The sequence below is a fragment of the Sciurus carolinensis genome, chromosome 10 (assembly GCF_902686445.1).
Source record: "Sciurus carolinensis chromosome 10, mSciCar1.2, whole genome shotgun sequence".
In the NCBI taxonomy this organism is placed as follows: Eukaryota; Metazoa; Chordata; class Mammalia; order Rodentia; family Sciuridae; genus Sciurus; species Sciurus carolinensis.
In genome coordinates, this window is record NC_062222.1 from 108921003 (window position 1) to 108948787 (window position 27785).

General features: G+C 37.2%; 1 protein-coding gene across 3 annotated transcripts; it reads right to left on the bottom strand.

Annotated features, from left to right (window-relative positions):
• Positions 1-9742: 9742 nt before the first annotated feature.
• Lias (lipoic acid synthetase) lies at positions 9743-27767 on the bottom strand. Of its 3 annotated transcripts, none has more exons than XM_047567191.1 (11): positions 27654-27767; positions 25622-25794; positions 24060-24153; positions 21898-21978; positions 20406-20562; positions 20265-20322; positions 18289-18417; positions 16104-16249; positions 14453-14523; positions 13414-13525; positions 9743-10568 (listed from the first exon to the last, which is right to left on the bottom strand). In XM_047567191.1, the coding sequence occupies exons 3-11, from the start codon at positions 24114-24116 to the stop codon at positions 10516-10518; spliced, it is 864 nt and encodes a 287-aa protein (XP_047423147.1). In that variant the 5' UTR covers positions 24117-24153; positions 25622-25794; positions 27654-27767; the 3' UTR covers positions 9743-10515. The 3 variants fall into 3 exon arrangements, with proteins under 3 accessions (XP_047423147.1, XP_047423146.1, XP_047423148.1); XM_047567190.1 differs by having other exon boundaries at positions 27575-27730; XM_047567192.1 differs by lacking the exons at positions 20265-20322; positions 20406-20562; positions 24060-24153 and having other exon boundaries at positions 27575-27730.
• Positions 27768-27785: the final 18 nt, after the last annotated feature.

Sequence of the window (27785 nt, forward strand, 5' to 3'; positions counted from 1 at the left end):
AATGGTTTTATAGTTTTACATGGTTACATTTTAAATGGTTATATAAGTCCCTACATGATATCCTCAAATTTGCCTCTTGGCCCACAAAGCATAAAAATATTTGCTGTGTGACCCTTTAAGAAAAAGTATGTAGCGCACTTCTGTAATCCCAGCTACTCAGGGGACTGAGGCAAGAGGATGGCAAGTTCAAGGCCAGGCTTGGCAACTTAGCAAGCCCTGTCTCAAAAAATAAAAAGATCTGGGGATGTAGCTCAGAGGTAGAGCACCCCTTGATTCAATCCCCAGTACCTCCAGTACCAAAAATAAAAGAAAAGGAAGAAAGGAAAGAAGGGAAAGGAGAGATAAAAGGAGAAAGATAGTAAGGAAGGGAAAGTTTGCAGACCTCTGAGAAAAACATCAGATGAGTTTGAAGACCACAAGGGAGCATTTATTCATAAGAAGTGTGGATGAGCTTATTAGAATTTTGCTTTATATTTCTTTTTAAAAACATTCATGTATTTTGCTTAATGATTTTATATTCTGGTAAAGGGATTATAAAACCAGAGGTGCCTTGCTAAAGCAGATAGGATTTGGCATTTGTTTTGTAGGATGCTTTAGTGCCTAGAATGGAGAAGTAAATTCTTATGTGTGAAATACAGTTACCGATTAAAAGGTAGAAGAATTTGTAAGTGGAGGAAAATGGGCAGAAGAGAGCGGATAGAGCCTTGTAAGCTTGCTGTTTGTAATGCGGAGGAAAAAACTAGTAACTGGGCATGTAGTTTAACATGGCAATTTGAGGCCTTTGTGTGAAAAGTTGCAAGGTGGTTAGCTTTCTTGTCCCCTGCTAGGAGAACTAAAGATGATTTTTTTAAAGTGATACAAAGTTTCTGTTAGCTAGTTTTTTTTTTTTTTTTTTTAATTTATTTTGGTGGGAGTGATATTGGTGAGATTATTAACTAGTACTTAAAATTGAAAATAATACAGGGGCATGGTAAAAAGACAGATAGTTGTTTTTTGTTTTGTTTTGGTGCTAGGGTTTGAACCCAGGCGTGCTTAACCACTGAGTCATATCCCCAGCCCCATTTAAAAATATTTTATTTAGAGTCAGGGTCTTGCTGAGTGGCTTGGGGCCTTGCTAAGTTGCTGAGGCTGACTTTGGACTTGGGTGACTCTCCTGCCTCAGCCTCCCAAGCTGCTGGAATTATAGCGGCGTACCACCACGCCTGGGGACAAATTGATTTAAAAAAAAAAAATGTTAAAAAGTAAAATCTCAGCTGGGCTGGGAGGTGCATGCCTGTAGTTCCAGCTACTGCGGAGGCTGAAGCAGGAAGATCACTTGAGCCCAGGTGTTCAGGCTGGCCTGGGTGAGACCCCCTGTCTAAAAAACTATTTTAAAAAAATAATTAGGTGACTGGACATGTAGCTCAGTGGCAGAGCTCTTGCCTAGCATGTGTGTGAGGACCTGGATTCAATCCCCAGTAATACCAAAAATAAAATTAAAACTTCATATTTGTAGATAAAATCTCCTAATTTATAAGTGTTGGTATAATCTTTAAATTTTCTATATACTATACAGACCAAACAAAACATCTTTGAAGGGAAGATCTATATCAAAGGCTGCTAGTTTTTTTAGACTTAATTTGGACCTAATTTTAGACTTACAGAAAAGTCCAAAGAATAATACAAATAATGGTTTTATGCCCACCATATTCCCCAAATATTAGTACTACACTTGCTTTTCTTTTATCTTTTCTCTGATGCCCATATACATTTTGAAACTTATTTTTAAATATATTTGTGTATATGTTTTTTTCCTGAACCATTTGAAATTAAGTTGCAGATATCATATATCATATTCCCCTTTACCTCTAAATATTTCAGTGTACTCTTACAGTTCCTCCTTTTTTTTTTTTTTCCTCTTTTCTTTCCTGGTATTGGGGACTGAACTCAGGGACACTGCCATAGAGCTTTATCTCCAGCTCTTTTTATTTTGAGATAGAGTCTCACTAAGTTGCTTAGGGTCTAAGTTGCTGAGGATGGCCTTGAATTTAGAATCCCCCTGCCTCAGCCTCCCAAGTTGCTAGGATTATAGGTATACACCACCACACCTGGCCATTTTTTTATTTTGGCACAGTCTCATTAAATGGCCCAAGCTGGCCTTGAACTTGGGATCCTCCCACCTCAGCCTCTAGTCATGGATGGATTACAGGCATACATCACCACACCTGGCCATTATCTTACAGTTTCTGTGGGTCAGGAATCTGAGAACAGTTTAAGTGAATGGTTCTGAGTCCAAAGTCTCATGAGGTTGCAATCAAAATGTCAACTTTTTGAATGTGGCTGGAAGATTGACTCCCAAGATAGCTCACTCATATGACCAGCAAGTTATTGCTGGCTGTTGACAGGAGGCCTCAGTTCTTTACCAACTGGATCTCTCCAAAGGGGCTGCCTGAATATCCTTGATACCTAGCAAGCTGGCATCTCTCATAGTGAGTCAACAGAGGGCAAAAGACCTCCAATGTCTTATGATCTACTCTCAAAAATAAAATTCTATCATTTTCTACACCCTCCTATTGGCTTAGTCAGATAGCCGTATTCAGTATACGAAGGGACAATGAAGGGTGTGATCATAATTGGGAGCCATCTAGTTGACTACCACAATTTATTTCCTAAAAAATAAGAAAATATATTACCTTCTATACATTATCAAAATTAGGAAAAATTTAAAAAAAATATTTTTTAGTTGTAGATGGACACAATATTTTATTTATTCATTTTTCTGTGGTGCTGAGGATTGAACCCAGTGCCTCACACATGCTAGGCAAGTGCTCTACCACTGAGCTACAGCTCCAGTTCCCAAGTCAGGAAATTAACATTGTTAGAATACTATTTTAGACAAACCTTAATTAGCAAAAGAAAGTCTCAGATCATGCATTCTTTTTTTGTTTTCCTTTTTTTTTTTTTGGTACCAGGGATTGAACCCAGGAGTGCCTAACCACTGAGTCACACCCCCAGCCCTTTTTCATATTTTATTTAGAGACAGGGTCTTGCTGGGTTGCTTAGAGCCTCTCTAAATTGCTGAGGCTGGTTTTGAACTCACAGTCCTCATCATACCTCAGCCTCCGGAGCCACTGGGATTACAGGCATGCACCACTGTGCCCAGCAGATCATGCACTCTTATGACTCTCTGCTCCTCTGTCACTTGTTTTTCATATTTCTAACATAGGCATATTTGACAAAGTACTAATCAGTTGCCTTGTAGATGGTCCTTCAATTTGTGTTGCTCTTTTGTATAATGTTTCTTCAATTAAAGTTAGGAGATTTCAGCCAGGCATTGTTCTGTGTGTGCCTGTAATCCCTGTGACTCAGGAGGCAGAGGCAAGAGTCATAAATTTGAGGATAACCTCAGCAATTTAGCAAGACCTTGTTTCAAAAAGGACTGGGGGAGTGTAGTTTAGTGGTAGAGTGTCTCTGTGTTCAATTTTCAGTACTGAAAATAAATAGTTTTTTTTATTTGTATTTATTTATTTTTTGGGGGGTGCTGGGGATCGAACCCAGGGCCTTGTGCTTACAAGGCAGGCACTCTACTGACTGAGCTATCTCCCCAGCCCCTAAATAGTTTTTTAGCAGAAATTCTGCATAAGTGATTTCTTTCATTCATACCAGGGATTGAACCCAGATTTACTTAACTACTGAGCTACATTTTCAGTCCTTTTTATTTATTTATTTTTTTGAGACAGGGTCTTGCTAAGTTGCTTATGGCCTTGCTTGGTTGCTGAGGCTGGCTTTGAACTTGCAATCCTCCTACATCAGCCTCTCAAACCACCTGGCTCCCATAAATGATCACCTGTCCTGGGCACACCATACCAAGAAGTACAGGAGATCAATTTGTTCCATTCTGGTGATGTCACTGGGTCATTTAGGATGGTATCTGGCAGGTTTCTTTGCTGTAGAATGATTTTCCCCTTTGTAATTATGTCTGCGGTAAGCAGTGACTTGGAAACTATGAAATTGTTGCTCTGATGAGTCCTGTCTGAATCAATTATTATGACAACGATAGCTGTCAGTATGAGAACTCAGTTTGAATCTGGCTTTTGCCAGTTAGTAGCAATGAAACTTTGACCCATGCAACCTTCCTTAAGTGTCCATTTTTCCATACATAAATCAAGGATAATATAGTACATATTTCAGAAATTTGTGAGAATTACATTAGCAATGCATGTAAAGCCCTACAGGGTCTAGTACCCAGTAAACACTAAACACAGGTGGGGGAGACCTTGTTGGTTGCTTATCCAGCAGCATCTGTTCCCTAATCTTCCTAATAGTCCTCATGGTCAGATATGCATCCCCACCTACTAACCTCACCTTCTGATCCTTGGATGGGTTTACTTCTGCTAAGGGTAACGCCCTTAGCAAATTTCCCTTGCCAATGATTGCTTCAGAAAACAGCCACTGACCAATGCTGGTAATTGAGACTTGGGGGCAATTTGTTACTAAGTTTCCTTTGACACATTCCTAAGAAATCTAGAAAAGATGCTTTCTTTCCTCCCTCTGATGAACCCAGTGCCTCACACATGAAGGCAAGTGCTCTTACCACTGAGCTAGAGCCCCAGTCCCGAAATCAGGAAATTAACATTGTTAAAATACTATTTTTGACAAACCTTAATTAACTGGCTATGATGCCTGGATATCAGGTGTCTGGTTGTGACAGCCACACCACCATGCTACCAGTCTGGGGTGAAGCTAGCACTCAGGCTGGCAAAAATGAGAGAGGGGAAAGTCTAGAGGCTGATGCCCCCCTGAACTGATCAACCCCAAAGCCCACTTGGTGATATAAATGTCCTTTGTTAATAAAACTTGTATGAGATTTTCTTACTTGAAATTGAAAGCACCCTAATTTTAGAGATATATCATTATGAAGAAGAGGGAGCACGGGTGACATTAGGAAGCAAAATGAACTGGTATCCCAAGGAAAGAATCAGAGGGCAGTAGAGCAAAACAGCATGAGCAGTTCTGAAAGGGCTGTGTGTACTCGCCCTTCACCTTCCCACAGACACCCAGCTACTAGGTTGTGTCTGAGTTTCTGCAGGAAGCTGGGAATAGGGAAGGTGGTGGGATGGCTTTCAACAATAAAGCTAGTGCAGTGAAGCTCTAGCTGACTACCTGTACTCACATTCAGTAAGCCGATTTAAAATATTTCAGGGCTGGGGATGTGGCCCAGTGGAAGAGTGTTATGCCCAGCAAGCACAACACCCTGGGTTCAATCCTCAGCACTGCAAAGAAATAAATTCAAATATTTCTTTTTATTAGGTGTCTGTCTATTCTAAGGCAGATAGGCAAGGTGCTAAGAAATGAAAGGCACAGATGACTGAGGGCAATCTTTAGAGAAGCCGAGGCATGTACATAGATAATCGACCAAATATGAAAATAGCAATACATGATAAAAACAAAATTGCTGTGTGGGCACAGAGACAAAGACTTCTCCAGCTGAGGTAATCAAGAAGGCTTTCTGGAGGCAGAAAGGCACTGTGGTAGACCTTAATAGATCTTAATAGGGGCAGGGTGAGGAGAATGGGTACATCAGTGGAAGAAGCAATAGGACCCAAATGATGGAAGCAGGAAAGTTCAGGCTGGTTTTGTCTGGAGTTGTAGGGAGCATGAGGAGGAAGATCTGGTGAAGACTGGAAGGGCAGATTGTGAAAGGCCTTGACCTCTCGGCTGAATTTGGGCTTCATTTAGTTGTCAACATGGAGACACTCATGGTTACATAACCTTATGAATGTACTTCATGCCACTAAGTTGTATACTTTGAAATGGTTAAAATGGTAAATGTTTTTGTTTGTTTTTTGTGGTGCTGGGGACTGAACCAAGGGCCCTGTACATGTTAGGCAAGTGCTGTACCACTGAGCTACATTTTTAAAATTATTTAAAATAGTAATAATAATAATAATAATGTAGTTCCTTCCTTCCTTCTTTTTTTGTTTTTGCAGTCCTAGGGATTGAACCCAAGGTCTTTCACATGCTACGCTAAAGTTCTACTACTGAGCTATACCACTAGGCTGAAAAAAATGTAGTCATTTTCTTAAAAAAAAAAAAAAAAAAAAAAAAAAGACATGAGCTTTGTTAGGCACACTGGAGAGACCCATTGCCACTTTTAGGAGTATGTGGTCCAAAGTTAGGTTACCATCACCATGTACCATCAGAGTGATCAAGTGTTAGATGAAAAACTCAGAAATATATCATTAGTGCTACCCTTGCAAAATAATACCTATAAAGGGCCATTAAATTTCAGAAGATGTCAGACACAGTGACCCCTTACTTTCTTTCTCCCTTTTTTTCTGAATACAGACAGATAAAAGAAACCAATCATTATCATTTTATATTTTACGATACACCACTAATAACTTGGAACCTTTTTAAGTGAACATACATCTTATTTAATTTTTTTTTTTGTGGTGCTGGGGATCGAACCCAGGGCCTTGTGCTTGCAAGGCAAGCACTCTACCGACTGAGCTATCTCCCCAGCCCTATCTTATTTAATTTTAACAAATATTTATTTTAAAGATATTAAACATAGGGGGCTGGGGTTGTGGCTCAGTGGTAGAGTGCTTGTCTGGCATATGTGAGGCACTGGGTTTGATCCTCATCACCACATAAAATATATAAATAAAATAAAGGTATTGTGTCCATCTACAACTAAAAAAATATTTTTTAAAAAATATTAAACTTAACTTACAAATTTTATCAGTACATAAACGTGGCTATTGTAATAGGGACTCAAAATTATTGTCTTAAACAGAATAGAAATTTCTCTCACATAAAAGTCCAGATAGGTGGTGCAGGGCTGGAAGAGCACTTCACAGTCACCAGAGGCCTAGACTTCCACATCTGGTTGCTCTGCCATCACTGGCACAAATCTCCCATCTCATATTCCAAGGTGGTTGTCCCAGCATGTTTTCATTCTAGCTGGGAGGGAAGGGGGAAAAGAGAAGGAAAAGGTACGACCCACTCTTTTAAGAGTACATTCACAAGTTAGCACTAATCACCTCTGCTCACACACTATTGCCCAAAACTTAATCATGTGTCCACAAACAGCTGCAAAGTGTCTGAGAAGTACAATTTAGCAAGCTGACCATGTGCTTGTTAAAAATTCTTTCCTTGTATGAGGGTTTTACGTATTGAGTAGAATTGATTCTGCCTAATACATAAAATCTATATTTTCATTGTTATTTTACCAATTTCTCCCAGTATGATAAATATATAAAGTTTGATTTTAAAGGGAGTTATGTTTAAATTTTTAATTATTTTTAAAAAAGAATATATAATACTACAGTTTCCACTCAAAAAGAGCAAACACTGTGAAGGTTGTATGTAAAAGACTGGAGTTTAGGAAACACAGTACGTAACATTATTTTAACACTAAGCTTAAGGAATTATAGGGATGTTAGTTCTACTAAGACTAGTGACCCAAGCCTACATGATGACAAAATAAACTTGAATGTCACCTGCTCTCTAACACTGACTTTCAAACTGTGATCCACGCAGCTCAATAAGAGGTGCTACTACCAGGATCCTGCAAATGACTGATTTAAACATAAATACATACACATATACATACATATATCAACATATACATACATATATATATGCATGCACATAATTATAGTATATATGTTAAATTATCTGCAAAGTCATTATTAAAAAGGAAACAAGTAGAGTTCTTGGTCAATATGGCATATTGAGCACATTTTATAGTCTTTTCCTTTGGAGGACCACATTACAAATATAGATAGCAAGGGGTGGAGGTGGCAGGCAGGGGGAAACATAATTCAATAAAACAAAGTATAGGAGTGGGCCACTGGTGATCAGGAGATTTCAGGAAATGTCTGGAAATTATCAGATGCATGGGTATGCACTAACCTTAAAGAAGAGTTGAGGAAGCTGCTTCTAACACTAGTGTGATGGACAGAGGAGGACCTGGCCAGAACAGGAGAGGCTCTACCACCTCCCCCAAAGCAAAGAGGAGGTATAAACCAGGGGCTCAGCTGTGGTTAATTTGAATAGTCAATCTCATCTCACCCAACCCAAGAGGCAGAATGTCAGGCAGCCTGGCATTTATACCCATGATGCATGATGCAATCCTATCTCTTAGCCCAAGGATTGGGGAAAAAAAAAAAAAAAAAAAAAAAGCAGGATAGGGAGTGTTTTTCTCTAAAGAAATTAAGAAAACTATATGGTGAGAACTAGAGCAATTAAGTATTATTCTGCATCACATGTTTTTAAAAAAATGTACATTTATCGTTTTCATTTTTAAAAAAGACAAATGTCATTTGTGCTATGGAAAGAAAAATTACACACTGAAATACTTCATATATCAAATTTCCATAGGTTGGAGAGAACTAGTACATTAACATGTGCTGCCAAATTTTTCTATGGGCTTCCTGTCATGTCTATGCATTTAAATGTATTTCTTATAAATGCACACTTGTGTCATTGATTGAGAGGGTCAAAAGCTCTGTCCTGACCTTTTGTACAATTCAAGTCTGTCTATTCTCATAGTTGTGAAAGGGAGTACACTTCTACAGCACATGTTCACCACACTTAAATGTCCAGCAAGACCCAGGCATTTGGTCATATACATTCTTTTCTTTTTCATTTAAAAATTTTTAACTTTGTTCTACATGCTGTACACAAATGGAATACAACTTCTCCTTCCTCTGGCTGTACATGTTACAGAGTCACACTGGTAGTGTAATCATACATGTAGATAGGGTAATGATGTCCATCTCATTCCACCATTTTTCCCTCCCCTCTGCACAATCCAAATTTCCTTCATTCTTCCCTACCCCATTATGGATCAGCATCTGCTTACCAGAGAAAACTGGTCATACACATTTTAGTTATGGTATAATGGTCAGTAATGCAATAATAAGTAAATGAATAATAAAATAATACTATCTGTGATTCCATTTTGTGTTTTTCTTTTAAAATTTTTTTTAGTTGTAGATAGACACAATACATTTATTTTATTTTATTTATTTCTTTATATGTGGTGGTGAGGATTGAACCCAGCGCCTCACATGTTCCAGGCAAGTGCTCTACCACTGAGCCATAACCCCAGCCCTGTGATTCCATTTTGAAACAAACATTTCAGCTGTGCACTGTGGTGCACACCTATAATTCCAGTGGCTTGGAAGGCTGAGGCAGGAGGATCACTAAGTTCAAAGCCAGCCTCAGCAACTTAGCAACTCCCTAGGCAACTTAGTGAGAGACTCTTGCCTCTAAATAAAATATACAAAAGGGAAGGGGATGTAGCTCGGTGATTAAGCACTCCTGGGTTGAATCCCTGGTACAAAAAACAAAAACAAACAAAAAAGCCCATTTTCTGCTACTCCTCTTTCAAGTTTCTGGATTAAGTTTAACTAGAAAATATTTTGAGACTGCAAAAGATGGGCTGGGCATGGTGGTCCAGCAACTTGGGAGGCTAAGGCATGAGGATCACATGTTTGAGGTCAGTCTGGACAATTTAGTAAGATCCTGTCTCAAATTAAAAAATAAAAAAGACTGAGGAAGGGCTGGGGATATAGCTCCGTTGGTAGAGTGCTTGCCTTCCAAGCACAAGGCCCTGGGTTCAATTCCCAGCACTGCAAAAAAAAAAAAGAATAAATAAAAAAATAAAAGACTGGGGATAGCTCAGTGGTAAAGCACCTGTGGGTTCAGTTCCTGGTACTGCAAAAGGCCAAACCAAAACAGAACAACAAAAAACAGTTCAAGGATGAATTATGTATTAGTATTTTGGAAAGAATTCCTTCTTCAGGTCACTACTATCATTTAATACAAGCATTTCACCAAAGTAGTATGAGGAATAAAAGGAATAAATAGGCCAATACATGCAGATTTAGCAAGTTACTATACACAATGAGGGTTAGATTAAATTTCTGTGCCTCAACATTATGGTTTTGGTTTCATACAGGCATTAAATAAGCAGTCAGTACATAACTATTTTGCAGGGTCTGAAGTAGTCATATCATGTCGAAACAACACTCAAACTCTGAAGCTTTCCTAAATTATTCCTGTGGTGCTAGATCATTATTATTATTAGATTAGGTAAAGGGCATATGCTACTCATAAGTAAACTGACCACAGTCTCAATCTGTGTTGACTGTTTCATCACAGTACCAGAAATGAAATTTTGTGTATTCTTTTATCATAATCAAGTGTAATGGTGACATGTAAGTATCAGTGACTTGAAAAATCTTCTGAAAGTTTTTAATGTGTTTTTAAATTTTAAGGTTAGCAGCAAACTCTTTCAAGGATGTTTTGATTACATTATAGTAGGAAATTATTAGGGTAAAGAAGGTATGCTAAAAACCAAATTAATGACCATAATTAAACATATACAGATTACTAACATTATTCTTAAAACAAAAAAAGTCAAGGTGCATCCACTGACATCTAAGCATTCTGGCACCACTTCTGGTCCAACTGGAAGCAAATTTTAAAAATTTCTGTGATCCTGAAGGTCTTGTCCAAGTTTTAGAGGGCTTTTGTTTTTCTTTTAGCCACTAAATTTTTCAGGAAAAATTCACCTGTTTAGGGAAAATGAAAATACTTCAGTATCAATTTAAAGTAAATAAAAGTAAGACCATTATTTCAAAATTATACTTCCATGTTTTCCTTGCTAAGTTATAAAGAAGTCTTTTGTACTTAACTGGCATTTTTTCCTTCTCTGATCTCAATGGAAATATTTTTCAAATCTAAGTATTCCCTATATTTGCGGCTTTTTTCCCCAACAATAATGAATAGTCATTATTGTTCTTTTTTTTTTTTATATCATATACTCTCAACTATCTTTCTCCCTCTCCCTCTCCCTCTCCCTTGGGATTGAACCCAAACGTGCTGTATCACTGAGCTATATCCCCAGCCCTTTTTATTTTGTATTTTGAGATAGGGTCTGGCTAAGTTGCCCAGGTTGGCTTTGAACCTGCAATCCTCCTGCCTTAGCTTCCCAAGTTGTTGGGATTACATGCTTGCTTCTCAACTATTATTCTTTCTAATAACCCAATATCATAAAGGGTGGCCTACTGTATCTATGGATCTGCTTCTGTATATTTATTACACTTTGTGTGCACTGTCTATTCCTTATCACTGACAAAGAATTGCTGTTGGCAAGATTCATTTCAGAGAGCAATTTTGCTACATTATTAGCCTGGATCTGATGTTTTTAAAACAGACCTTGATGCAGTTCAGCACACTTATCTGATGGAATCTCTTCAGCTTATTCCCCTCTAGGGAAGCAAGCACTCTTCATTTATAATGGCCTTTCTCCCCACCCCCTGAGTTGTGCCCGCATAATGTTAGCTGTTTAGAGGGGCACATTCACGTTTCAGGCCATTAAGGTTCCACTCAGTATACCACTATTATGGCACAGCTCAGCACTGGAGAAGTCTGATTAACATCTCTTTGTCATCTAACATATTTGAGTAGAACTTCGATGACCATATTCAAACTCAGTCACCAAGAATTCCAGGACTCAACCCAGCCAAGTAATCAATGTTCTAGGTATAATGCTCCAGGTACCATAATTCGATCTTTTACTGGCAATTTAAAAAGCATTTAAAAGTTCCTAACTTACTCCCTTACAAATGTTAGAAATTTTATTTTCCTTTAAATAAAAAAAAAGGAAACAAAAACACTTTTTAAAATATATTACTCTAATCACTCTAGAAACTGATAGTTTTTTTTTGTTTTTTTGTTTTTGTTTTTTTGGTACTGGGGATTTAATTGGGAGTGCCTTACCACTGAGGTACATCCCCAACTGCTTTTATTTCTAATTTTAAGACAGGGGCTCACTAAATTGCTAAGGCTGGCCTCGAACTTGTGATCCTCTTATCTGAGCCTCCCAAGTCACTGGAATTACAGGTGTGTGCCAATATGCTCGGTTAGTTCTATCCTTTAGATATATTTTTAGCTTGTCAGAAGTTTTGCTTGAAGACTAAATCACTTATAATTACTGATTTTCAAAGTCCCCCATCCTGTCAGTCACTGTTGAGTCAAATTCTTGCATTTAATAACTAGGATAAACTATTAATTAATGAAAATGTCTTAAATTTATTTATAGAAAAACTTATATTACTAAACTTGAATAACCAATTTTTTCAAACATAATTTACACCTAATTTAAACATATCAAAACAATAATTTAAAAGACTACAAATAGTAATAACATATGTTAGACATCCCAAAACAATAGCATTTATTCTTTTTAAAAATTTTTTTAAATTAAAAAAAAAATTTTTTTGTGGTTATAGATGGACAGCATGCCTTTATTTTATTTGTTTATTTTTATGCGGTGCTAAGGATTAAACCCAATGCCTCGCACATGCCAGACAAGCTCTCTGCCACTGAGCTACAATGCTAGCCCCAGCTTTTTATTCTTAACAATTATAACTGTTAAGCCCAACAGGGAAAACATCTGCATTTTTTACATTATATCCAGTCTTCAGATATGTTCTTAAGGACCTTCTGATGGCCACTATCAAATAACTTCTTTTTTTTTGTAGTCCTGAGGATTGAACCCAGGGCCTTCCACTCGCTAGGCAAGCACTCCACCACTGAGCTACATTAACAGCTCTTTTTTTAAAAAACAAGTTGTTTTCATTTTTCTTTTTTTGAGACAAAAAATTCAGGCAGCCTTGAATTTGTGATCCTCCTGCATCAGCCTCCTGAGGAGCTTAGATTACAGATGTGTGGCACTGCATCTGGCATCAACTCACTTTTTATCCCCTAGAAAATGCTTTTATTTTCATAAATCATCTTTAGCAACTGATCAAACAAGAGTAGAATTCCACAGGTGAAAAACTGCATTGTAGCTAATAAAGGCACTAAAAATTTCTTTAGGGAAAAATTATCTTACGAATTTTTGTTGTTGTTATTACCTCTGGGGGGAAACACAAAGAAATTGATGGTGCAAGCAGCAATGCTATCAAATTTCTGTACTTAAATTGATCTGAAATTGGGAATCAAGGAATGAAGCAAGCATCATTTTCAAATGAACATATAGAAAACTATATTATATGCTTGATATGCTTTGTCATTCCTGAACAATCTACTACTGAAATCCATAGACAGAATAATCAAATAAACTCACTGTTCCTGTTTTCATCAGAGTGGCTAAGGGATTTGCTTAAGGAACAAACTACGTTTAAGAGAAACTTCTTAATATTTGATCCCTATGAAGCAAAGCTCTAAAGAATGTTCCAGAAAACAAAAACAGAAACAAAAACTTTCTTTTCCTCCTGACACAAGACAAACACAGCTATTAATAATTTGCCTTAGAGCTTTAGCGATTTAGGGTATAACTTTAAGGTAGAACTTCCTTAACTTAGGTAAGTTATCAGCCTAAATAAAATCACTACCTACAATCTAACTTACCTGCTTTATATGAAGAACGCACCAAAGGGCCACTTGCAGTATAATGAAATCCAAGTTCATTTCCTATTTTTTCCCAGTATTTGAACTTTTCAGGAGTAATATATTCTTCAACCTAGACTTAAATAATGACTTTAGATCAGATTCTAGAATTCCCAAAACAATTCTGATTCTATATAAAGTTTACACCCATGTATTCAGAATGGTTTTTACTTTGTTATTTATCCAGACTTCTCTCCAGCCCTTCACTCTCCGCCTCCTCACTGACCATGTGTCTAGTGATTACTTGGTCATTTTATCAGAACATAATAACAGGAAATTAAAAAGGAAGGGAAACATCAATTTTGTATTACATTAGCTGTACCAGAGGATGGAGAAAGAAAATGACATTATCTTTCATGATTATTTATATTTTTCTTTCATGGATTAACTGGTTGAATCAAGAATTAGAGGGGCTGGAGTGTAGCTCAATGATAGAGCACTTGCCTAGCATGTATAAGGTCCTGGGTTTGATCCCAGCTCAGCAAAAAATAAAAATAAAAGGAACAAAACAAAACAAACCAATCCGTATAAGATTCTTGAGGACAAGACTGTGTTATTCACCTTATATCTTCTGTTTAGCTTGTGATTGGCACATTTTATATTTCAAAGTTTAAAAAGGCCAAGAATCACAAAGGCTTACTCAACACAACTTTCTTGAATGGATGGAAAATACCCATTAGAATAATAGGAACACTGCTGCTCTTTCTTATTTCAGCGTGGCTCTCACATAACTCTAAAAACAAGTCACCAAGCGTCAATGAGTGCAACTTTCCAACTTGTTAATTCTTTTTCCGGAGGCTCACTTGAATCAGACAATTCAGGCAGTGGCAAATAATCACCAGTGTAGCTGCTTTGTGTAGATAATAAATGGAAACTGGGGACTTATAAATATACATGGAACGTTATACCAAAAAGCCAGTAGTTTCTTATTTTTACCTGTGAACACTGAAGATTTAATTCAAAATACTAAGAAACACTTGGCAATTTAAGATATCTATACCTTAAGGTGGCGCTTCGTTGGCTGCATATATTGTCCTAAAGTTAAACAGTCCACATCTGCTTCACGAAGTGCTACAGGGGGAAAAAAGCATGAATTACGTTAGCAGAGGTTTTACAATGTTAAATCTGTAGATCTAAATATAATTTTCCTGAGGAGTACCTCAACAGTGTGAACACTGTGTTAGTCCATAAATCACATGATGGTGAATAGATACCTATTCGTTCAAAAATATTTATGTGCTAGGTATAAGCATTAAAAACATAGGAATGATTAAGATAGTCATGTGGGGTTGACAGATATAAGGACAAATGGTTTTAATAATATGGATTAAATAGGAGTGGGGAATATTTTAGACCAGGAGTCTGTTAGGCAGAAAAGGTAAAGGAAACAGTATGTGCAAAAGCCTAAATATACCCATATTACAGACCAAACATGGTGCATTAGGCTTTTAATCAATTTTTAAGATATGCCCTTGAGGATATGATTTGACAAACAAACCAAGTTATTGTGATAAAAAGCAGCTTTTACTTTTTTTTAGATGTTGATACATTTTATTCATTTATTTATATGTGGTGCTGAGAACTGAACCCAGTGCCTCACATATGCTAGGCAGACGCTCTACTACTGAGCCACAACCTCAACCCCCCAAAAGCAGCTTTTAATTACTATTTGCACTTATTACTCTTTGAACCACTGAAGGACTACAAGTAGTCCAAAGACTCTTAGGAAAAATAACAACTTTTATATTTCAAAATTTAAAAAGGCAAAGAAGCACAAAGGCTTATGGGAGTAAGGTCAGCAAATTCCAAAAGCCAGCATGTTCATGACAGTATTAAGTAAGATCTTCTCAAAGACCTGGGTTGGTCTTATTCTATGAACTGTCAGTGCATGGTGCCTGCCTGGCTCTCAAAAACTATCCAATCTCAGAATAAAAAATATGGGCTGGGCATGGTGGTGCTCACCTTAATCCCAGCATATGTGAAGGCTGAGGCAGGAGGATCGTGAGTTCAAAGCCAGCCTCAGCAGCTCTGCAAGGTCCTAAGCAACTCAGTGAGACCCTGTCTCTAAATAAAATACAAAAAAGGGCTGAGGAGTGTGGCATGGTGGCACAGCCTGTAATACCAGCAGCTCGGCTTGGGAGACTGAGACAGGAGGATCAAGAGTTCGAAAATAGCCTCAGCAACTCTGTGAGACACTAAGCAACACAGTGAGATCCTGCCTCTAAATAAAATATAAAATTGGGTTGGGGATGTTGCTAAGTGGCTTAATGCCCCTGGGTTCAATCCCCAGTACTAAAACAAAACAAAACAAAACAAAACCATGGAAGAAGTCATGTTTTCCTTGGATGAAGGGTGAGGAATAAAATGGGACATGACTTCATATCCTGAGCTCTATGCATATAATTCCATTAAGTTCTAAGAAAACACTTTCCTTTTCACGTTGCTGTTTACACAATATACTTTGTGTATGTATGTGCATGGTCTGAACCCAGGGCCAGGGCATGCTAACCACATGTCTACCACACACTTAATTCTTACTGGCATTTGCATTGAGATTATAGAGGAAACATAAATTGAATAAGCCTTCAGAGTGAGGTTCCTACCATTACTCAAATTAAATGGGAAAGTTTTTTATTTTTAAATTTCTTTACCTTTCATTGTTGCATATATTTGCTCATCATTTTCACCTAAACCCAACATTATTGATGTTTTAGAAATAAGATCAGGCTGAACCTCCTTGGCATGTTTCAGTACACGTATAGACTGGTTGAAATTCGCCCGGGGATCACGAACTTTCCTGGAAAACAGTAGGGCTGTTGTCAGCAAGAATAACCACAAGTTCAATCAATTACATAGTTATGCAAGCAACCTGGAAGACCAGAAAAGCACATTCTGAACATGATATTTCATTATATGGTTCAATCATGCATCTGTATACAAATGTCTGTTAACCTAGAAAAGAAAAAAAGGCCTCAGTGGGTTCCCTGTCTCTGTCAACTTAAGCCCTCTCAAGCCCAGGGCAGAGAAAACTTAAAAAACAGAAGAAATTAGTTTTATGCATTAAGAAACTGAAATCTGAAGCTCAGGATTATAATGACTTAAGAGGCAGTCAAAAGAAGGGAAAACGAACAGAAGTAAAACAATTTCGATAACAAACAAAGAAAAAACTAACCTGAAACCACATTTCAGAAGGCTGAAACTTTTATGTTCACTTCTTTTCTAAAGACTAAGCTGCCCTCTGCTGGTAAGTATATAACATTGCCATCTCATAGGTAAAGAAATGCATGATTCTGGAATTTTCACTGGAAAGGATAATGTTTCTTAAGTGAAACCAGGGAAACTGGCACCCACTGCTGGCAGTATCATGACAGGGTTGGTACAGCTGTGTGCTAGACTTCAATAATGGCCTTGCCATCCTTGTTTAAATGTCAAGTAGGTCAAAAGGTCAGAAAGTTGCTGATGTTAAAAAGCATTCCTTTGAATTCTAATGCAGCTTTCTTTCTTTCTTTTCTATATATATATATATATATATATATATTTTTTTTTTTTTTTTTTTTTTTTTTTTTTTTTACAGCACTGTGGATTGAATCCAGGGATGTTCTATCACTGACCTTCATTCCCAGTCCTTTTTTTAAAATTTTGAGACAGAGTCTGAGGGTCTTGCAAATTTGCCCAGGCTGGCCTCAAACTTGTGATTCTCCTGTTTCAGGATCCCGGGTTACTATGATTACAGGAGCACTACCATGCTCAGCTTACTATAATTTGTTTTAGGTTCTATGATATAAAATAATGTACAAAAGCTAATAAAGATCACAGTCAGCACTTTACTAAAGTTAAAGGTAATGAACAATATTAATTTTGCTTGAGGTTTAAAACAATTTTCAGTTTTCAGAAATTTGAATATAATTATTCCTAACAACTAAAATTAACTAGGAAAAGAAACATAGTGTTTATATTTTAGAAGAAACTTAAAAATACATCTGAAAATACCACGTTTTCTGATGCATTATTCATTTACTGCATGAATTAGTGGCTTTTTTTTTTTTTTTTTTTTTTTTTTTTTGGCAATGCTGGGGATTGAATCCAGGGTTTTGTACATGCTAGGCAAGCACTGTACCACTGGATTACATCCCAAGTCCCCCAAATGTACTTTTAAGTCTTTTCCTTAGAATTGCAGCCAAGGCAACTGCTCTAGTGTAATTACTTTCCATTTGAAAACTTTTCTTTGAAAAGAATAATACTCATTGGCATTTACAATATGATAGTATTTTTAAAAAAGAGAAACAAGAGGCTTTTTATATGTGCATATATCAAAAATTACATGTGTGCAGTGGTGCACACCTGTAATCCCAGCTACTTGGGAGACTGAGGCAGAAGGATCACAAGCTCAAGGCCAGCCTTGGCAACTTAGTGAAATCCTGCCTCAAAATAAAAAAGGGCTGTGGATGTAGCTCAGTGGTGGAGCATCCCTGGGTTCAATCTCCAACACTGCAAACAATAAAACAAACAAACAAAACATGTAAATATATATACTAAGTTGGTAGTAATTATATTATTGGGTGGAAATATTATGGACGATGCTTATGCAGTTTTTGTTGGCTTTATTTTCTGATTTTTCTGTAACAAACAAAGAGTGAAGGAAGGAATTGAGAGAGGGAGGGAAGGAAGGCAGTAAGGATGGATGGAGGAAAGGAAGATTGAAGGGAGGGAGGAAGGGTGGAAAGGAGGGAGAGCTTATTTTGTAAAAGTCAACTGCAAGTTCACTCCTGAAAAGTGAGAATATAAGCATACTCTGACCCTTCTAACGCCCCAACATTACTTCGTACATGTAATCACCTCTGTAATTCTGGAACTGTTTCTACATTATGTGCATACACATCTAATCCTGACAGAGCAACTTTTTCTATTGCTTTAAGATCTCCTCGGAAATCAGGAGTGAGGCATTCCACAAGAATTTTTGGATTCCTAAGGGAGAAAAAGATAAATATCAAACTGAGGAAAGGAAATGAAAGAATTATTGCTCAAAATGAATTATCAATACTTATCCAGTATCAGTTTCAACACAGTAATACTTAGAACTTGGCTAGAAAAAAGAATGGACATACAAATGTCCATATATGAGCTGTCATATGAAAAAAAAAAAATCCAGAACATCAAATACTGTATTCACAATGTTTAAAATACATCTGCATGCAAATAATAGTCGGAATAAAACTTGAGATTAGATAAGACTTTTAAACTTAAGTTTTTAAAAAGTAAAATCATTTAAAGGAATTAAAATGTGAAATACTAAAACATTAAATATATTTTTTGTTTGGAAAGAAAATTAGAATATTTCTTATGTGAATGCAAATATTATTTGATTGCTTCAACTCTGACATCTTTCACAATTCATCAAATAGTACCTTCCCTCTTCCTCTAGGCAAATATATCACAAGTGCTATAGGTCTTAAAAACTATTTTCTGGGTTGCTGAGTCATGAGTTTTGCTTAAATGAAGGACAAGCTAAACATTAATCTTCCTATTTATACTGTGGCTATGTCTATTCAGTCAAGCATTATAATGTGAACTAGGTCACAGAGCTGTTTCCTTTGACACTAGCAGAAATGATTCAGACAGCTGACAAATTTTTTTCATGAACCTAAAGGCAAAGTGTCTGGAGTTGTTTCCAGAGAGAACAAATAAAAAAGACCACACAAGCACCACATGAATATATGAGATATTGAAAGAACATATCCTAGAACTCACTGTTTTTAAACTTCAAGTTGAGACCCATTTGTGGCTTGTGAAAGAAATTTAGTGGGTTGCAAACATATTTTTATTCAAAAGAATTAAAAAAATTTTTTTTGATACTAGGATAAAGGGTTCCTTATCACTGAGTTACATCCCCAGCCCTTTTTATTTTTCAGTTTGAGACAGGGTCTTGCTAAGTTACGGAGGTTAGCTTTGAACCTGTGATCCTCTTGCCTCACACTCCCAAATTGTGGGGATGAGAGGCAAGTGACACTGTGCCCAGCCACAAACATTTTTCAAAAGGAACTATGATAGTTGGAAAATAGAAAATACTGGAGGGGCTGGGGAGATAGCTCAGTTGGTAGAGTGCTTGCCTTGTAAGCATAAGGCCCTGGGTTCGATCCTCAGCACCCAAAAAAAAAAAAAAAAAAAAATACTGGAGAATCATTGGAAAAGCATTTACTAAGTATGCTAGATGCTGGATAAGCACTGAGTTATAGGAAATGAGCAGAGTTCCTTTTCAGTGCTTTTTTATTTTTTGGTATGGGGGATTGAACCCAGGGGCACTTAACCATTGAGCCACATCCCTGGTTCTTTTTAAAAAAATTTGAGACAGGGTCTTGCTAAGCTACCTAGGGCCTTGTTAAGTTGATGAGGCTGGCTTTGAACTTGCAATCCTCTTGCCTCAGCCTCTGGAGTTGCTAGGATTACAGGTGTGCACTACCATGCCCAGCCTCCCTACCTACTTTTAAATGACTGTTAATTCAGCTTAATACTTTCTAAAGAATATCACTTGAAGTTCAGACTAATATTCAAATATGAAAAGCAGGAGTCTCTATGTACAGACTGTTCAGGGACAAGTTCATGCCACTGAACCCCTAAAATGTCCTGAAATATGTATATGTAAGCACCAATATGCTTTTTCTGGAGAAATGATCACATATTTTCCAGTAGATTATCAAGGGTATGAAATCCCCCAAAAGACTAATAACCACTATTTTAAGATGAAGGCCTTAAAACTGAATTAACATAGCTCCCAAAAAATCCTTAAAGTATACAATAAAAGCAGAAACAAGTACCTTTCCTTAAGGTATGATACAGTCTTTGCAATGTGCTCAGCTCCCCCATCAGGTATATCTAGAAAGAAAAGAATCTGCTCAAGATAATGTCACAATTTAGAAAGTCAATATCTTTAGACACCAATATCATGACATACTAACCATCTCGATCTACAGACGTCAGCACAACATAATCCAGACCCCACTCTGCAATTGCCTTTGCAGTGTTGTAGGGCTCACTGGTATCCAGGGGAGGTGGATTTCTTGCAGTCTTAACTGAACAAAATCTGCAACCTCTTGTACATGTGTCACCCATCAACTAGAATAGAGAAGTTACAATTTAAATCAAATAGACAGATGACCCTCAAGAAGATAATGTTGAAAGTAAGTCATAAAGAACGTGAACAAATTGGTTTTGTTTATAAAAAAAATTCAAACATTCAAAATTAAGCAAAATATTTAAGGAATACAAATAAATGTGTAAAAGTAATGATGAACCTAGTGTTAAGGGAAGAGTAGAAAGGATGAGATCAGGAAGGGACACACTATTTATTTAATTTTTTTTTTTTCTTTAGAAAAAGGAAAAAAGGGGCTGGGGCTGCAGCTCAGTGGCAGAGCACTTGCCTGGCATGTGTGAGGCACTGGGTTCAATCCTCAGCACCGCATAAAAATAGATGAACAAAATAAAGGCATTGTGTCCATCTACAACTAAAAATATTTTTTTAAAAAAGAAAGAAATAGGAAAAAAGTTTTATTGCTTTGCTAGCAAGGGAGAAACACAGGGGAATTCTGTCCCAGAAGCTGTGATTCTGCCCATCAGCAGGAACAGGGGGCTTTTAAAGAAGCCATGTATTCTTTGTTAGAATTGTAATTCACTTGTTAATTTGGGAGATAGTCATTTTTGAGATCTTCTGACCACCCCCAAAGTCTGGATTACTTCCTGCCTATGATGGATGTGTGCTCAAGGATAGATAACTCTGCCTAAAATGGGGAAGAAAGCTATTTCCCCTGAGATTAGGGAGGGGGAGGGGAACCACAATTTAAATTGTAAATCTTTATTTAAAAAAATGGGATCCTAATACATAATTTGTGGGGCAGACAGGGGTCTCCCAGACAATGTTAATGTTCTACTCACAAACTGAATGTATTATAGTGTTTGTTATACTGTTATTCTTTACAACTTAGTCATAGTTTATAAAGATTCCTTTGTATCCATTCAGTAATCAGTAAGTAAAATTTTAAGAGACAAAATATTTGATCAATAGGTCAATATGCAGGTCAGTATGAGAATTAAACAGAAGGCACAGCTTCTTGTTAAATGGATGAGACTGAAAAACATAAAACATTAATCAATAATGATTAATTGAAAACATTAATGAAAACATTAATCAATAATGAAGACTATTTTCAAAAATTAATAGATATCCCAAGGCAGCAGACGGTTAACCTATCAGATAGATGGACGAACCAATAATAGAGCAATTCAGAGAAGGCCGAACCACAAGAGTTTGGATTACTGTCAGGGCTTTATTTATATTTTTCATAAACTCTGAAATATTTGACCAGAGGTTCATAATACATATTTTCAGGATGAGGACACGAAATATCCCTTTTCCATTTCTAACTAAAGCTTCAGAGGCTGAGCTAGCCTTACCATGATTGTGGCTGTGGCAGTGGCATATTCTCCACCTCCCCAACACTCTCCAATATTGGGACATCGAGCTTCCTCACATACCTGTAAGAAACACAATCAGGTTGAAGATACCAACCAGCTGAACAAAGAGTGATTAGGTATTTTAAGGTGCTCATGTTTAAATTCACTACTCAAAAATTCTGTTAAACTGCCAAATATATATTAAGATCTCATTTTTAAATTGAAAACTATATAAGTATAAATATTTTATATGTTTAAAGAAGTAGGTCTGAAAGGATATATGTTAAACAGTTAAAGGCGTGTGGTTAATACTTTTATATTTAATTTTATACTCTTTCCAACAAACACCTAATTTCTATTATAAAATCAATTATCTGGGTACAAGCTGGGTGTGGTGGCACAAGCCTGTAATTCCAGCAACTCAGGAAACTGAGGCAGGAGGACTGCAAGTTCAAGGCCAGCCTGCCCTAAGGACTTAGTGAGATCCTATCTCAAAATAAAACATAAAAAAGGACTGTGGATGTGGCTCAGTGGTTAAGAACCCTGGGTTAAGAATCCCCAGTACCCAAAACAAAACAAAACAAAACAAAACAAAACCAAAAAACCAAGCTGGGTACAGTGGCATGTGCCTGTAGTCACAGCTACTTGGGAGGCTGAGGTAGGAGTAAAACTTGAGCCTAGGAGTCTGAGGCTAGCCTGGGAACAATTTTTGTTTCAAAACAAAACAAATAAAAACTTTTGTTTATTAAGTTGCAGGGGAAAATCTTGTTTTGTACCATTAAATGAGATGTTAATATTATCACCCTTTTTTTCTTTTGCAGGAAAAATCATTTTAAATGATTTTTATTTGTTTTCTTGCTTTGGGTAGTGATGGGGGGGAACCCAGAGATTCAAAAATGCTTAGGCAAGCACTATTATCAGTGGGTTACAGCTCCAGCCTCTGAATGTTTTTTAAATTTATTTTTATTGTAAACAAATGGGATTTATGTTGTTTCTGTTTGTACATGGAGTAACAGCATACTTTTGAGTAGTCATACATTTACATAGGGTAATGATGTTTGATTCATTGTTATTTTTTCCTTCCCACCCACCCCTCCCACCCCTCTTTTTCCTCTATACAGTCCCTCCTTCCTCCATTCTTGCCCCCCTCCCACCCCCCATTATGTGTCATCATCAGCTTATCAGTGAGATCATTTGTCTTTTGGATTTTTGAGATTGGCTTATCTCACTTAGCATGATATTCTTCAATTTCATCCATTTGCCTGCAAATGCCATAATTTTATTATTCTTTATAGCTGAGTAATATTCCATTGTATATACAGTTTCTTTATCCATTCATTAATTGAAGGACATCTAGGTTGGTTCCAGAGTCTGGCTATTGTGAATTGAGCAGCTATGAACATTGATGTGGCTGTATCTCTGAAGTAGGCTGATTTTAAGTCCTTTGGGTATAGGCCGAGGAGTGGGATAGCTGGGACAAATGGTGGGTCCATTCCAAGTTTTCTAAGGAATCTCCACACTGCTTTCCAGAATGGCTGCACTAATTTGCAGCCCCACCAGCAATATATGAGTGTACCTTTTTCCCCACATCCTCTCCAACACCTATTGTTGCTTGTATTCTTGATAATCGCCATTCTAATTGAGGTGAGATGGAATCTTAGTGTAGTTTTGATTTGCATTTCTATTATTACTAAAGATGGTGAACATTTTTTCATATGTTTGTTGATTGTTTGTAGATCTTCTTCTGTGAAGCATCTGTTCATATCCTTAGCCCATTTGTCGATTGGGTTATTTGTATTCTTGGTGTAGAGTTTTTTTGAGTTCTTTATATATTCTGGAAATTAGTGCTCTATCTGAAGTATGAGTGGCAAAGATATTCTTCCACTCTGTAGGCTCTCTCTTCGCATTGCTGATAGTTCTGAATGTTTTTTTTAACCCAGTACTAGGGATTGAATCCAGGGCCTTGCACATGTTAGGCAAATACTCTACCACTGAGCTATACCTACCCACAGTGTATTTTTATCACTGGTAATAATGCATCACTTAACATTTTCATTTGTCTTCCTAGCTGTTATTTATATATTAATTAATAATTTTTAAGTTACGAATATGTAGAAACATTATAACCATTGATTAAGATTGAGGACACTTTGACAACTTACTGTATGGAGATTTAAATTCCGTAATGTATTTTTCAGTTTATTGTAATTTTTTCCCATGGGAATCTCTGTCTTTAGCCATGGAGGCAGCCTTAATCTAAGGAAAGCCAAAGATAACAATCCATTAACAAATAGACCAACAAATAATCATACAGCTTTGAAGTTACTTTGCTCTATTATAATTCCAAATTAAAATTTTTTCCATAATCCTTGATTAACCCTTATAATTAACCTTATAATAGGCATAAGAACAAAGACTCAAACTTAGGCTTGTTCAAATCACTTTAGAAAACACTGATAATGGAATCTAATAGGGCACTATGTTCATATGTATTTTTGCAAACGCACAGAATTGCACCATCCTAGTAAGAGAATGAATAAGTCTTTTTTTTTTTTTTTTTTTTTTTTTTTTTGTGGTGCTGGGGATTGAACCCAGGGCCTTGTGCTTGAGAGGCAAGCACTCTGCCAACTGAGCTATATTCCCAGCCCCTTCAGTAAGTTTTTGAACATCTCCCTCCCAATGAAGAATATTACCCAAAGACAACTTCTTTATGTTTTATTTAGAGACAAGGTGAGTTGCTCACAGGCTTGCTAAATTACCAAGGCTGGCTTTGAATGCATGATCATCCTGCCTCAGGCTCCTGAGTTGCTAGAATTACAGGTGTTCGCCACTGTGCCTGTAATCCAAAGTATTATTATTATAATTATTTATTTATTTATTTAATTTTTTTGTGGTGCTGGGGATTGAACCCAGGGCCTTGTGCTTGTGAAGCAAGCACTCTACCAACTGAGCTCTATCTCCAGCCCCCAAAGTATTATTAATTCACAGTAAGGAGAGATCCCAACTGTGTACCATCAGCTCTACATTCTAGATGTCATTATTAAATGGAAAAATCCTAATATTTGGAATGGAAACTACGTATACTTGGTTTCACCATGACTTACTCACTTATGATCTGGAAGTTGTTGGATAAATAGTTCTCAAAATAATTTGCCCTCTGCATGAAATCCTCATTTTTTTTTTTTTTTAATTAAGGCAAGGGAGAAAAAAAGAAATTAAAGTGAGGAAATTAATTAATTAAGGCAAGGTATACACAGATCTTACGTAAATTGACTGGGAGCAGCAACAAGTTAGCACTAACAAAGTTTTATCAGAGTCTAGTTGAGAGTGGTAGCACATGCCTGTAATCCCAGCAGAGGGAGGCTGAGGCAGGAGGATTGCAAATTCCAGACTAGCCTCAGCAATTTAGCTATGCCCTAAGCTATTTAGTGAGACCCTGTCTTGAAATAAAAATAATAAAAAGGGGCAGAGGGTGTAGCTCAGTGTTTGAGCCCCCCTGGGTTCAATCCCTAATAAAAAATTAAACAAAAAAAAACAAAAAAAAAAAGAAAGAAAAGATTTCAACATCCTCATCAACCTACCTATTCTATCTTCTGTCTAATGACCTTTAACTTAATTAAACAAGTCTGAAAGAAATTAAAAATATACTCTAGGACTTGGTTATATCTGAAAATAATGCACAGTAAAGGATGGGACATTAAAATTATCTCAAATTCTTAATTACCTTTCTCCTTTCTGGCGTTTTAAGTTTCCTTTATATTCATCCCAGGTGCTCTTGTCTGCAAGATCCCCAGAGACAAAATCTTGAAGATCTGGTCCACTCTGTAAAAATTCTTTTTTTTTATCTGGCAAGGAACTTAATGCTCTGATTGGGCTGTATAAGTATCTTCCAAATACCTAAAGAAAGAGTTCATTATGGTATTCATTTAGTGGGGTCTGAGATAATTTAGTTTTAACCCATTATAATATCTAAAAGATACCTGGGGCTGTGGTGCATGCCTATAATCTTAAAGATGAGGGAGATAGGTAGGAGAATTGCAAGTTTGAGGTCAGCTTGAGCAATCTGGTGAGACCCCATCTCAAAATAAAAACTATTTGAGTGCTATGGCACATGCCTGTAATCCCAGCAATTTGGGAGGCTGAGGCAGGAGGATTTCAAGTTCAAAGCCAGCCTCAGTAGATTAGCCAGGCACTTAGCAACTCAGCAAGATCCTGTCTCTAAGTAAAATATAAAAAAGGGGTGGGGATGTGGTTCAGTAGTTAAGCACCCCTGGGTTCAATCCCTGGTACCAAAAAACAAACAAACTAACTAAAAAGGGCTGTCAGTGGAAGAGTACCCTGGATTTTATCCTGTAACACAAAAAGGAAAAATAAAAGAAAACAAAAAATAATAAAACAAACCTAAAAGGCAGGGAAGGTAAAGCCAAAGAACAGATTCAGAAATTATATCAAGTGATTTAGGAGCTCTTAACTGCTCACAAAACTGGAATCTAAGATTAAAGAAGAATCTAGAAGGAACCAAACCTAAAGAAGAACAGGAATGAACTGCCGAATGCTAGATTTGGAGTAGATATAAAAACCTTTGGAAGTAAAACATAGATCACACTTTTTTTGCCTTTTTTACTTTATATTTTGAGACAGGGTCTTGCTAAGTTGCTGAGTCTGGCCTTGAACTTGGAATCCTCCCAAATAGCTGACATTACAGGCATGGGCTACAATGGCCAGGTTCATATACCCTTCTTAACCTACATTAAAACTTCATCTTTCAACAAACTTAAACTGCAGTAAATGAAGATGCCAATGCTATAAATTTTCTATTCCTGACTTGAGTCAGAGATGTTTAAAAGGAAATTTGTAATAAATTCTTCAAACTTTGTGTTGGGGGTAAATGCAGTGGTAATACCTAACTGGTTCCAGAAAACTGGAAGGAGTAAAACAAAACCCAAGCCCCGCCACCCCCATCCCACCATCACACACACCAGGTTGTGTTGGGTTTCTTGGTTTTTGTTTGGATGATGCTGGGGATCAAAGTCAGACACTCACGTGCTGAGGACTCACTTTCCTTCTAAGCTACATCCCCAGCTCTGTTTTTGTGTTAGACAATGGCAGTCAACCATGCACATTTGTCAAGTGTAAGAAACCACAGTATTTGGCTTCTAGATCTGAATACAAACATGCACGAGACAGGTAAAACACTGTACAAATTACTCATCAGTACGAGTAACACAAAGGGATCTTCAACAGTTCAAAAAATGTCTGTTAGGGCACTGCACGATTGCTGATGCTCTTATCCACGTCTACAGCTTTAGCCCAGAGAGCAGGTTGTGTTCTCAGCTGCCAGTGGTGTCTAATATACACTAAGAGCCCAATACGAAATGGGTTGATCACTGTAGTGGTGCAATAAATGTAAGGTATAAACCACTCTGAGCAGGGAAAAAAAAACAAAAGACAAAACCAAAACCCCTCATTATCGACCCAGAGAAACCTGCAAACAAAACAAGATCAGCGACTACCTCATGGGGACGTTAGGAGAATTAAATGAGAACACCATAAACGTTAATAAAAATGCCTGGTTACAAGCAAGAGTTCAGTAAGAGTTGGCTTTCGTTACGGAGTGCTCTGAAGAGATGGGGACCCCCTCACCCTACGCCTGCACGCTTGTCGCCCAGCCGCTCACCCGGGACCCCAGGGTGCGAGCAGCGTCCCCGCAGCGTAGAGACATCGCCTCTTTAGGCCTAGCAGGGTCGAGGGCTCACCAATGCCAGGGAAAGACTGAACGATAAACCGTCGCTCAGCTTATGACAGCCATCAGAGTTACCACTGAGCCGGCGTTGCTTGAGCTGCTCCGCGATTGGTTGCTTTAGTCTGACTGGCGTCGCGTTCTCATT

Coding starts and splice junctions, on each gene's coding strand:
- Lias (XM_047567190.1), bottom strand. CDS start 27,619: ATGTCTCTACGCTGCGGGGACGCTGCTCGCACCCTGGGGTCCCGG. Junction 24,154..25,621: donor AAACGCCAGAAAGGAGAAAG/GTAATTAAGAAT, acceptor GGCTTTCCTTAG/ATTAAGGCTGCCTCCATGGC. Junction 20,563..21,897: donor CTGCCACAGCCACAATCATG/GTAAGGCTAGCT, acceptor TCTCTATTCTAG/TTGATGGGTGACACATGTAC.